The sequence below is a fragment of the Pieris brassicae genome, chromosome 9 (genome assembly GCF_905147105.1).
Source record: "Pieris brassicae chromosome 9, ilPieBrab1.1, whole genome shotgun sequence".
In the NCBI taxonomy this organism is placed as follows: Eukaryota; Metazoa; Arthropoda; class Insecta; order Lepidoptera; family Pieridae; genus Pieris; species Pieris brassicae.
In genome coordinates, this window is record NC_059673.1 from 14,382,854 (window position 1) to 14,396,158 (window position 13,305).

General features: G+C 33.8%; 1 protein-coding gene across 15 annotated transcripts in view; it reads right to left on the minus strand.

The window, feature by feature from the left end:
- LOC123714088 (protein lap4) overlaps positions 1–13,305 on the minus strand; it is a 77,355-nt gene that overhangs the window by 5,076 nt on the left and 58,974 nt on the right. For 13 of the 15 annotated variants that reach the window (XM_045668193.1, XM_045668194.1, XM_045668202.1 and 10 more), the window contains 13 exons: positions 12,761–12,962; positions 12,332–12,522; positions 11,631–11,742; positions 10,767–11,041; positions 10,228–10,320; positions 8,905–9,156; positions 7,235–7,345; positions 6,709–6,888; positions 4,939–5,097; positions 3,779–3,922; positions 3,270–3,362; positions 2,562–2,645; positions 2,175–2,294 (listed from right to left, as the gene is read on the minus strand). In XM_045668193.1, the coding sequence (XP_045524149.1) occupies positions 2,175–2,294; positions 2,562–2,645; positions 3,270–3,362; positions 3,779–3,922; positions 4,939–5,097; positions 6,709–6,888; positions 7,235–7,345; positions 8,905–9,156; positions 10,228–10,320; positions 10,767–11,041; positions 11,631–11,742; positions 12,332–12,522; positions 12,761–12,962 (2,016 nt within the window). Of the gene's footprint in view, positions 1–18; positions 1,371–2,174; positions 2,295–2,561; positions 2,646–3,269; positions 3,363–3,778; positions 3,923–4,938; positions 5,098–6,708; positions 6,889–7,234; positions 7,346–8,904; positions 9,157–10,227; positions 10,321–10,766; positions 11,042–11,630; positions 11,743–12,331; positions 12,523–12,760; positions 12,963–13,305 lie in introns of those variants that run through there. The other 2 variants (XM_045668207.1, XM_045668197.1) reach the window with 2 other exon arrangements.

Consider the following 13,305-nt stretch of genomic DNA (forward strand, 5'->3'; position numbering starts at 1 on the left):
ACAATATACACTTTACTCGTCGTTACTTAGCAATAATAGAAGCTAAAGTGCAGTATTGAAATAGACGCTTCTGAAAAGTTGCCGGCAGCGAAAGCAGCTTGCACGAAAACGCTTAATTATAAAGAAGGGGAAAACAAAGATTGATATAGCGCTAACAAAATCTTCCAAAATAAATGATTTAAAGGCGGTAACGTAAAGCTATTGCAAAGAGATAATAGAAAAAACAAACATTTCAGAAACATTGTGTATTTAAGTTCAACACTAAATATAATTATATAATTCCCATTTCAATAATTTTGTATACAAAGTAAAATGTCTAATAATCTAATTTTCCAGTCACTTCCAATTAACACAATTGAAATGATTGGCAGTCAATATTTGGCAATACAATTGATGGAATACCCACGAACAACAATAACAATCTGAAGGCCAACAAAGTCTGATATGTCATTAATATTTCCGATACAGCTCTTACAGCCAACAAAAGAACTAATTGATAAACAATAAACTATTGCATTATTACAAATAACATCTAATATAATTAATGAATCAAATTTAACAACTATCGATACAAATGTAGTTATGGGAACACGTTTAAAATTGGCTTAAAATTAACACCTTTAGAGAGATACTAGCTTAATACACAGAACTTGTATAACCTGGGAACTATTAGTACAATATAAGGCTTGATAAAATTGGATGTAACTAGCGCCAGTGTATCTTGGTACAATGTATTTGTATTATTTAATTTGATAACCAAGATACAACTCTACTTGATTTGTTTAAATTGGAACATTTTGTGGAACTACAAAACGGCATCAAAAATGTTACAGAGTACACCGAGCTACGAGATTATTGAGGTATATTGACTACTTGGTCATTTAAATGTATATTATCTTATTTCATACACAGTCACGCCATTATTGGTGTTTCACAGTAAAAGCTATATGTAAAAATACAGTACTAAAGAATAAAAGTTCAGAAAAGCGATTACAATTCAGACTACTTTTATATAGACATCACCAAAATATAACGTATTTGGAAGAAAATTTATTGTAAATCCTTCGAAGACTTAATTTGTAAATACTTAAACCGAACGCCACCATTCTGAGAAATACATATATCTAACCTAATACGAAATAGTAACCATTTAAAAAAATGTCAAGACATTTCTGTTCCATTCGAGATATTTCGAAACGTTATTGCCTCAGTGGAATGCGAATTATCACATCTAAATACGTAAATTACAAATGGAGTGCGCACAACTTAACCTACTAGTATAAAAATCTCAATCGAACTATTTACAAAATTCTGGACTGTTAATGTATTGCTTACTAAGTGTTTCGCTCCTGTCCTTGTAGGTACGCAGTCTGCAATGGACGTAATAACATCAGTAAACTTTACATCTACTTCACGAATTACGACATCTATGTATTCGGGTACTCGAGACCGAGAGTTATCGAACATGCATATTACAAAATATTGGACAATACATCAGAACCCCATTACTACGTTCAAACATTTATTTTGGAAGATAGTAAACAGTTTGTAACAGAGGATATTTTCATGCAAGCCATAGTTTAAGGTGCATGCCTTCCTTTATTCCACCGTGCATCAGAATTTATTAATACAAATTCGAAAACATTCATGCCATCAAGAATCTTATTACGTAAAATAGTACCTGTGTTGAAAGTCTCTATTATAATAGCTACAGACTTATTAGATAGGCATGCATTTTCATTTCATCTAGAATAATAAAGATTCAATATTTTTCTAATCCTAAAACTAATAGCCTTAAAGACGTCCATTGAAAAATACCAAAAACAAATCAAACTAGCCAGTTATAAAATCTTAAATAACGGTTTGATTCATAAAATATTGGTATTTCACTAATCAGACAGTACAATTACGAAGACGTTGTTTAGTACGCGTATACGTGCGAATTCACTTACTCTTACCACAAACATACGTATACTACATACGTCTATAAAAGTATTGTGTTATAAAAATACATAAAATATGTTCATGTTTTTAAGCAATTTGTATTATATAATAAATATATATTGACGTATAGCTTGAATGAAGGTGCACGTATACGCGTACAGTTATAACGTATCTAATGATCTATAATCTACGGATCATACGTCGGTGTGCGGGAAGAAATGTAGACTGACCTGAGGCTGCAGCGTGTGTTTGGACATTACGACTGTAGTTGTTTTATGTTGAGGTTCTGGAGAAATGGGCGGACCGGGGTCTAGTGCGATACTTTCCACTGCGTGCACTATATCCATTACCTGAATTTATGGAAATTAAACCGTTAAAATCTGTGAGAAATAAGAATTGATGTTTAAAGCTGATAATTCGCGATTTCAAGACAAAGAATAAAGGATTTCAGACACATATTTGAATGAAAAGAAAATTAATGGAAGAGACGAAGAAATGTGTCTGGCGCATGCCTCAGCGAGGAGTTATATAAGCGACAGTTTCAGTAAAAATTAACAAAATATGTTATTTATATAGCACAGTTTGATTAATATTAAAATTGTTAAAAGCTTGAAGACCTTTTCTGGTGTAGACTTTTCTCTCATCTCAGCTACTTGCTTTTCTTGCTCAAACTGTACAATATCTTGGTGCACATTGTTGTCCTGAAAATTCACAAACTTACAATAAATACTTTCGACTTTTATAACCATTCTTATATAACTTTCTATAATACATCTAAGCATATAAGGCAATAAGATAACGCACACAAATTAATTTCAATTTTAACAAGCATAAGTGAAGAAATCGATATAATACTTAGAGTATGATGGATTTATGTTTTATTAATAAGCGAGGTGCTTTGGCTTCAACGTGCGACGCATATGAGATCGTAAGTTTGATCCCCGGCTGTGCATTTGGCCTGGACTTTCTGTCTATGTACGCATTTAACATTCGCTCGAAAGGTGATGTAAAATATCGTGAAGAAACCGGCTTGCCTTAGACCCATAAAGTCGAAGGCGTGTGTCAGGCATAGAAGTCTGATCACCTACTTACGTATTAGATTGAAATATATATATACAAAAATCTTACACCTGTCAGAAAAAAGGTTGTAGCGCCACTGGGTTTTTTTAAATTAAAAAGTGTTATCCTAGTAGGTCCTAAGCCGCGCCATCAAACCATACCTGTACCTAATATATGTACACCAAATGAAACTTGCTCATGCGGCGAAGAATAATGTTCATGTTCATTAACGGTAAAAGTTAATTTTGATACGATAATAAAACTACCTGTTGTTGATGAAGGGTGTCGTCCCGATCTAGGCTGGACGTAGAGTGAGACAGCGAACCTCCTGTCTCTCCTGTCCCGCTCTCGCTACCGGTCTGTATTAACATGCACTGTTTACGCATACACATACAAAAATTGCGACCTATATTTAAAAAACTACATTCTATAGTGCATATGTAAAAACAATCACACTAGTATTTTAAAGTTTGGATTAGATTTTAAGTAATGCGTAACAGCGTGCATTTTTACAGGATTCAGATTTGAGATATAGCGGTGAGTATGACTCTCGTATGTGTTAACTTATTGCATTTGACACACGTGAGTCATTCTCAGCGCTAACTCTCAATTCTTTATACTTTTTTAGTGCACGCTATAATCAGAAATTAAAAAATGTTACCCTTCATTCAAACCTAGACTATTTTACAAATAGAGAGAATAGTGAAATGAAATTCAATATAAAATTGCAATTTTGAATGTTGATTTATGAACTCAAAGAGAAAAATGGACTTACGGTATATTTTTCAGGTCGTGAGTAACCGTGGCACACCACTAGGTGTAAAGGAGCGTTTGTAGCGGAGCGTAGAGCGTTCACGGCTTCATTGTGAGTCGCACCCAGAAGCGAGATGCCGTTCACTTCCAACAATCGCATGCCCACCTTAAAAATTTATTAAATAAATGAATTGAAGCTAAAATCATATAAAAATGCTAACCAATACTTTCGAATCTAACTTTTGTTTTTTCTTCTCAAAATACGTGACATTGTTTTTTTTATATAATGAGGAGGGGGGGGGGATACTACGGGATAACGCAGCCCATGGACACCCATTTTTTGTAGGTGCGTTGCCTGCCTTTGAGGTACACTCTTAACATACGTAATAGTTGTGCGTATCTCTCAGGAAAGACCCCACCGGAAGTCACCAAAGTTCGCTTGTTCGAAAAAGTGCCTTGTGAAACGGACTGTGCGTAATTGTGGTGTCCCTAGCCTTACCTTACCCCAGAAGTATACCCAGCATTAATTATTGCAACGTGTAGTGCTTCTTAAAAGACTAAAAAATTTCAATCAGTAGTTCCTTGAATTATCGCATTTTTTTCCTAGTATAAATTTCACAAAAGTAGTGCTTCTTGACATAAATTACAATCTAGCCTATACAATAATTATAGCCAATGAGTAATATTATGTTGACTTAATTTTCTACACTACTAATGAAAAGCTTAAACTAAGGTAATGTTCATTAAAAGTCTTAGTGTTCTATAATGTTTTGACACTATGTTCATGTGTCCGAGATACCGCACTTATATTCTACACTACTACACACTTGATACTACTATTCTACACTTGATATTTTAACTCAAAATGTTTTATCCCTTGAAAGAAAACAATTTTTTTTCACCGGATTAAAGCTATGTGTATTATTATAAACTTATAATTATTTACATAATTTTAAATTATCGCGTGCTTTACAGCGTGCGTGGTCACGGTGACTGAAGATAAAAGGTGTTGAATGTCAAAAGTATCACAGCTGTAGAGAAAGTTGTGTTATCTGTATTTATTTCCCAGGAGTTGAAATAGTTGTCTTTCTATGTGTAAAAGCTATGTTAACCAAAGACTACTACTACAATACTATGTTCGATTATCGCATTTAACAAAAAAAAACTTGTGACTATACATACCTTTAGTCGACCATCTCTCCTGGCAGCTCCACCGCTATTAATCTTAGATATGAAAACTCCTTCATCGTTAGGGTCGTTGGGATTTCCTCGTTGGCCATTCAGCCCACCCTTTATATGCATACCCAGTTTTTCGCCTTCTTGCTTTACTATTGTTAAGTCCTGTTAAACAAATAATCTTTCAGTCTGTACAGACTCCATAAAATGTTATTGTGTCGATCGATACAACGACAATTATGTAAATAATAAATTGAACATAGAGAAAGATGTAAAAACCAAAAAGACTTTTCATTTACGACTTGCTTTAATGATCAAATAATTTTGCTAAGATACTAAAGTCGATGCATTATGAACTGAGGCTACAGGGGGTCATATATCATATTTATCTGTCTGTCTCGCTCGCACTTAAAGCTCTTATAGAGAGGAGTGATGTGCGTAAGAATTGAAGAGGTACATATCGATAGGTATGATGGATGCTTAGGGTAGTTTTCAATTCTTTAAAAAAAGGAACACTTTGTGTTACCATTTATTCTCTTCAAAACCAAGTTAGAAAATAAATTTTCCATTGTGCGTATTGCATACAAAACATCTTATATTTATAGAAAAAAACAACAATCCACCAAAAGTATCGACCGGGTTGCATTGCGTGCACATTTCCTGTCAGTGACATTTATTGCCCTACGACTCAGTTTAAAATGCGTCGATATTAGTCCCTTAAAATAACATCACTGTTTTGGTGAAATATAGGAGTAATAGCGTTGCATTAAGAAGTACAACAAATTGCCACAGATAACATGCAGAATCATGTGCACTACGAAATTTGCATACAAAACGAAAGCAATATAAAGCTGGAAGCGCTACAGTATAGGCAAAATGTTCAAAAATGTCAAATGTCATTTGTCAATATTACGGCGGGGTTACAGACGATAGCACACCAAATTTTGGAATAAGGATTTTTGACATAAACACACAGACTCTTTCGGGTTTATTCCACTTACAGTTGCGTCAATAATCTCAACTTGAATGCGACCCTGCAACGGCCGTTGTACGCACGGGAAACAAAATATTTTTAAACCATTATGTTAAGCTTGTTTGTACTGTAGCGATATTTTTGTTGCTTAACCCTATGTAGAAGCACAATGCACGTCAAAGGTCACAAACACGCTCTTCACTTGCGATTCAAATGTTTAAAGTATTCGAACACAATGGATTTAATAAATTAATTTAAAGAGGGAAACATGTATCACAAACAAAGAAGTAACAATTTAATTATTCGATAATCAACCTTATTCCATACAATTTAGAGTTGATTTTGCCGTTTGAAGCGCAAATGCACTTAGCGTATTTTGTTACCTACGATTATCCGCCAAACTACCGAGCATCAAAATTGTCTACTTCCTTAGCATTGATGAGATACTTGCAGTCATGCAGACATCGTTGCCTCATCGTTTACAGTGAAATGCATGTTTTAAATTTTAGACATAAATCTTCACTCAAACTTTCAGTTACATTTGACACAAGATCGCCAAATCAATGAGATAATTGTTAGTATTACATAATGCTTTCATGCTTGTATATTATATAAATATTTTAAGTATATATAGTCATTATCTAACTTAAATTTTATTTAACCTATTCCGATTTCACGTTCATACAGTTAGAAACAAAAAATAAAAACATATTTTTGTGTCACTGGCAACTGTCAAGTTAATGTAAATTAAAATTGCGTATTGATTGGCGATTCCTGTGTCAAATATGTGTTTAAACACTGACCTGGAATCCGGGTGGCAATGGGTCGTGTCTCACAGATAACGCGAGTGTGTTCCCTGGCTGCAATAAAAGTTGAACTGCATCTCTATGCGATGCACCGATGAGATCGTTTCCGTTGACTTTAAGCAAGCGATCGCCCATACGAAGCTTGCCCGAGCGAGCTGCTACACCTCCAGGCACCACCTGTAAATTAAATTACTGAGATATAAATACGAACATTTACTGTAGGGAATAAATGTCATACTAATAAGATTTCTATCGCGGTTACAAATTATTTGTTTACACTCTGCCTAAGTTCATATGACAGCTTGTTATATTATTAGTTATAAAATGTATAGTTTCCTTTCGTTTAGTTATATCGTATTAGTAACTGTAAAGATAGATATATTATGTGGAAAACGAATAAAATTTGTATGAGTGTGAAGGAAAATTAACCATATGATAAAAAGATATGCAAAAGAATCTATTTTGAACTGATTTTATCTTAAAAAAAATCAGAAAACCTTTTCCTAATATATTAAAAACTTACATGTGATATAAATATTCCAGGTTCCTTAGCGCCAAATGGAACGCACGAGTGATCTGTCCCTCCAATAATACTGAAGCCAAGTGAACCACCCTCTTTAACCAACGTCACGTCCTAGAACAATTTCATCTCAAAGTTTAGTTCGGTAACAAATTAATTTTTCATTTAAAAATACCTTACTGTCATTTAATATAAAAGAGGAAAGAAATTCTTTAGTAGGAATATATGCCTTTTGAGTACGTATTGAAGTGTACCATGTATCTGGAAAATATTGTAACTTATTCAGGCAAAGAGTCGTACGACAACTAACTTTTCAAAAACCATAAATACTATTCGGCCATACTCTAAGTTTAAAGACTACCTTAACAACTAAAAACTAAACATAAACAGCATATTTCATCGAACTGCCGTGGAATCAAGCTCAATTTCCACGAAGTTACGAGAAAACTTATATACTATAATAAATAACAAGCTTTCTATGGATATAATAACCCCAAACATATGTCATGAAATGTAGTTGTAGTTTTGGTATTTTTGTTCTTACCGATGCCTCTTCGAGAAGCATTTCGTCTGAACTTTTCAGTACTAATCGGCTGCTGTCGTTAAAAAAAATGCAAAGACTTTTAGGAAATGGCCTTGCTATCCGCCTAAGTTATATATTTTTTTCTAAATATATTACTCAAGTACTGCTGTGATGCATCAGTATAACTACAACTATGTACTCGAAGCACATTAAATAAAATCAATATATATGTAAAACCTATGCTCTAACCTCGAACGTAATTGTAACTAAACGAAAGCACGAATGGAATTTGTTAAAGCTTTTCACTTTCAACCTGTCAAAAACTGACATTTTAGTTTTATTACTGTGAAAGCCTTGAACCCTTAGCGGATATTTTTCCGTATATACTAGACTATATACTAGACGATACTGTCGCGAAGCGGTACCGCGAATAAATGTTTTATAAATGATTTATGTAATATATTTATGGTGAGTGCTCATGACTTTAGCGGTCTCTGTTTAACACTGATCTGGCCAAATCTTTGGATAAATAGAACTAACTGTTTCAGCTTTTAGAGCATGTTTTTTTATGAGATACTCTATAATAGTACGATCGGTTTACGACATATACAAATAGCTAAATGAAACAAATAGCTAAAGTAAATCAACATTCAAAAATACCTAAGCAACTGTTTTCAATTACACGTCTGTTTTATATAAATAAGGAAATTGCTATTTATTTCGAATAAATTCTTTTTTTTATTAAAACTAATGAACTTTAAATTTATTTTACGACCATAAATAATGATATGACCTAAAATATTTGTTTTGCTAGTTTAGATTTTAAAGTAGTTCTCTACTATAAAGCTCGAGTAACGAGGGATACTAGTATTTTAGTATATATATATGTATATACCTAACCACCGATTTCGATGAAATTTTGTATCAATATTACTTCAATTGAAATATCAAAAATCGCTACAGTAGTCCTTTAAGAGTAGCATTTTTAACTCCATTATTTGTAACTTCTAATACATTACACTATTTCTCGTTAATTATAGTATGTATTTTAAAACACGTATACTTTTTCATTGAACAATGTATTCTGAACAAACGCGTCTATAAATCGTTATCCCCGTTAAAAGTGAAGTCAGACACACAGATATCTTACTTCTATGATCAATGGCGTCGCTAGGTGGTTATCTGTGACCCGGGTGACCGTCGTCTCGGTGAAAGTGGACTTGGTGATGGTCTCAGTGACGCGGCCGAGGGCGGAGGGCGCGGGAGGCAGAAGCACTTCGGCCTGAGGCCGCTCCACGGTGATGCGGAGCCCCTGAGCAGGCGGGGCCGGAGCCCGAGGCCCGCCCAGGAAGTGAGCCGGGATCATCGCTTGGAACTCCTCGTTCGTGATCGGCCGCGCCGGCTGCGCTCAACACGTTCACATCGCATCAATTTAGTTGAAAAACTCGATACGGTAACCGTTATTACTAGCATTTTACGTATATTTTCATATACAACAATTAGATATAGGTTTTGTAGCTAAATTTGGATAGGTTCATAAATGCTAAAATTTCTAAAAAAAATTACGTAAAATTACATTATAAAATAACTTTTTAAACCTGTTGAAATTTTTTAAAAGCAATTACCTTTTTATAAGTCAGAACAATAAACAAATCAATTGCAAATTGAAATAGGTATAATTATAAACTAAAAGTTTTTTTCAAGTTTACTAGTAAGACTAATAAATTACTTGAATAAAACTAGAATATTAACTAAATAATATATATGGGTACCATAACGAGTTTTAGTCGCGATAACTACGATGACAACGTGTGTTTATATTAAATCTATTTATTTTAATTCAATCCCCTGCCATATGAAACACTACTCATTCGCAAAAACACTACAACTTTATCTGCAAACAAATCCAGATATCATAACAATGATGTTAATGAGAATGACGATGAATATTTGGATTTGAAACTCAAATATGATAAGCGTAAGGTCTATAATGCAGTGAAGTCCAAACCAATAGTTTTACAATATCATCACCTATCATCACGAAATATGAGCTCTTTATTTCGAGACGAAACAGTTTAGATATCGAACTATCGGCTGGACTATATATAGTGCACGTGTAAAGCAATTTAAGCAGGACAAGCTTACGTTCCACTTATTACTAGTCATTTTAACGTGACTATAAATAAGCGTTTAAAGTCCTTATGTTGCATGGATGTGAACGTGTTAAGCCGATAACCATCACCACGATCCGCCATGTGTGCCAAAAAGATTGCATTCACATTTTTCAATATACGGCAAACGTCACAGGAACTATAATAACTTATAGACCAGACTTTATTATATATATAAAAATATTGAATACATTTTTCTATTTACCCTCGGGACGTTTTGTTATCATAAAGCACGCTTAAAACAAAGTCAATTAATTGTCTGGTCTTTAAGTCATTACATATAGCCCGTACCGATACGTTACCTGTATGTCGTCGAAGACATCGTCGTTAGATCCGTGCAATCTACCGGCGGGCGTTAGAGGCGTGCTCGCACTGTTAGTTGGCTTCCTTTCCGCCTGCAGTAACAATTATTTATTAACGCAAGCGGGGAAAGCTACTAACTACTAATGTACACTATACTACATTAGGTTAGTATTATATTTTACATTTTAAATCTATGATACAAACAAGTATCAAAATTTGTATTCAGAATACAATTTTTCAATTCGTCTTAAGAACAAATACACAACACACATTTCGACCAAATATCAAAACTTTTTATAATCATTTCGTACACCTGAAAAATAAATGACTTAAAAATACCGACAACACACAACACATATTTCAGAAAACTATCAAAACTTCATATACCGTTAATCAGACCAATACAAACTAACAAATGTTTTAATAGAACATTTCTTGCCTTGATAAAATTATAAACAATTTCAGATAAAGTATCAAAACCATTTGACAATACATCATCGTATAGCAGTCGTATAAAAAAAGCTTTTCACATCCTTACCGTTCCGTTGGTTTGACTAAGTTTCCTTGGCGCTGGTTGGGGCGGGATATTTTGTGACTGTATATTAAGTTTTAGTGGGGCTTTTGGAGCGATTTGTGGAGCGATTTGTGGGGCGATTTGTGGGGCGATCTGTGGGGCAACGTGTGTCGTAACTCGTGGAGCTGTGTGGTTATGTGATACGTGATTTGCAATTGGTTTGTTCGAATTCAAATTGGTGAGACTTGTTTTGTGCTCTCTCACATCTTCTGACGTCGATTTTCGAGCTAGGGCGTCCGCTGGAAATTTGATTAATCAAATTTGTATTGTAATATTTAATAAGACAACCTGATATTGAAAATAAATCTTAAATTTCTAATCAGGTTACATATGAAGTTTCATTTTTATCGCTAGTACTTACCTTATGATTAATTTAAAAATAAGGATACATTTTAAAAAACAGTAATATAATAAAAAAAATAATTAATGGCGCCAAAACCTTTTTAGGTCTGGGCCTCAGATTTCTGTATCTGTTTCATGAGCTAAAAGGCAAGAGCCTGACGCACGCCGTCGACTTTTTGGGTCTAAGGCAAGCCGGTTTCCTCACGATATTTTCCTTCACCGTTCGAGCGAATGTTAATTGCGCACATATAAAGAAAGTTCCTTGGTACACAGCCGGGGATCGAACCTACGCATAGCAGTTGATAATGAATCTAAACACGATAATTTATAATAAAAGGCCGGCCACGCAGTTGCGAGCCTTCTGGAAATGTGAGTGTTCATGGGTGGTATCACTTAGCATCAGGTGAGCCTCCTGCCCGTTTGCCTCCTATTACATAAAAAAAATACAATTTTTTTTTTAATTAAAATATTTTTTTTATCATTCACCTTGTTCAGGAGTGATACTGCGTTGGAGAACAAGTCTGACGAATCTCTCGTGACCCGTAAGCATCGCCACAACGGCCTCGTGCGAAGCGTTCTCCATGTCGACACCATTTATCTAAAATATATATTGCTCAATTACAGTAGTTTGTAGTTGCCATTCACGTACAATAGCTCATTTGGGTTATAGACTCAACTCACTCACTCATACAATTAGTATAGTAATACAACACAAAACAGGAAAAAAAATGTGTGTAATTCACACGTGGTAGAAGTTAAACTTTCAAAATTTTTTGTTTCAAGATGAGACAAATGTTATTTTAATTTTTAAGTTTAAAATTTATTAATTCTGATAAAAACTACGATGATTAAAAACGTTGTTATAATTAATATTTATAAATTAGACATTTTTCACTATCTAAATGTAGGTTATTCAATTTTTCATTTTTAAATCTATCGAGTCGGAGAAAATGAGATCAAGAATTAAACAGTGTATATACAATTTAAATTAGTATAGTAAGAAGTTTTCATTTCAAAAAGGTTTTATAATTGAATTACATCTCTTATATAAAAACTTTTGCTAATCTGTTTTTTTTTTAAATTCGGAAATACACATATAAACAAGTTTTCATTTAAAAAAAAAAACAAATAAAAATACATTAAAAAAATCTATTAGTATTATCATAATAAATGATAATGGTTCTTACCGACACAACTTTATCTCCGACAGCCATCTTTCCGTCCTTAGCGGCTGCCCCCTGTGGGGATATCCGAGAGACATAAATAGCGTCACTGTCATCTCTGTACGGAGGAGATCCCTTTCCACCAGCTATGCTGAAGCCGAGCCCGGCACCGTCACGAATAAGCGTCGTGTGTACTAGGACTTTTTGGTAGTACACTGAAATTGATTAAGTATTTTTTTATCTTTTATGCTACATATTTTTTTTTGTTATAATCATTTTGGATATAATATGTTACACAAATCTAAAACAAAGTTATTAGATAGATAGAGTATTGGCTACTACTCAGTAGACCAGCCAAAGTCAAAGTACAAAAATCTGTTAAATAAATTAGACTACCAGTTGTGCCTTGAAAACATTTTATATATATATATATTACTTAAATTTAAAATTTACCTGGTGGTATATAAGGTTGCGTAGCGGGAGGTGGTGAAGCCTCAAGTCGGTGATAAGTGGCTGGAGTAGGTGAAGGAATAGGTGATGATGATATAATCGGACTCGTAAAATGCAATTGGTCCTTCTGTTCCGGCTCCAACTCTTGCGCATACTGATTGCTTATAATTAACTGCTTCGTTGGTATACCACGACCGGTTAATATCTGAAGGTTTAATTTTTAAATATTAGATCTTATATTTAGGAAAATTTAATAAATAGCTTATCTAATCTAATAAAGTTGATATTAAAAATATTATTATATAAAACAAACTATTATTATCACTAAGCGCATATAAGTTTCTAATGATCCTTTAAATATAAAATTTAAACACCGTTTTCCTTTATCCAAACCCAGAGCTTTTGGAAAAGATCTGGTTTCGCGTTTGTCTAATAAGTAAGGGAGCTAAATAATTATGCAATATTGAGTGAGCTAATGATTATTTCAATAGTATCTTTTGCGTTCAATAGTCTGTTATCAATTCTATCCGAGGGAGATATACAGATAA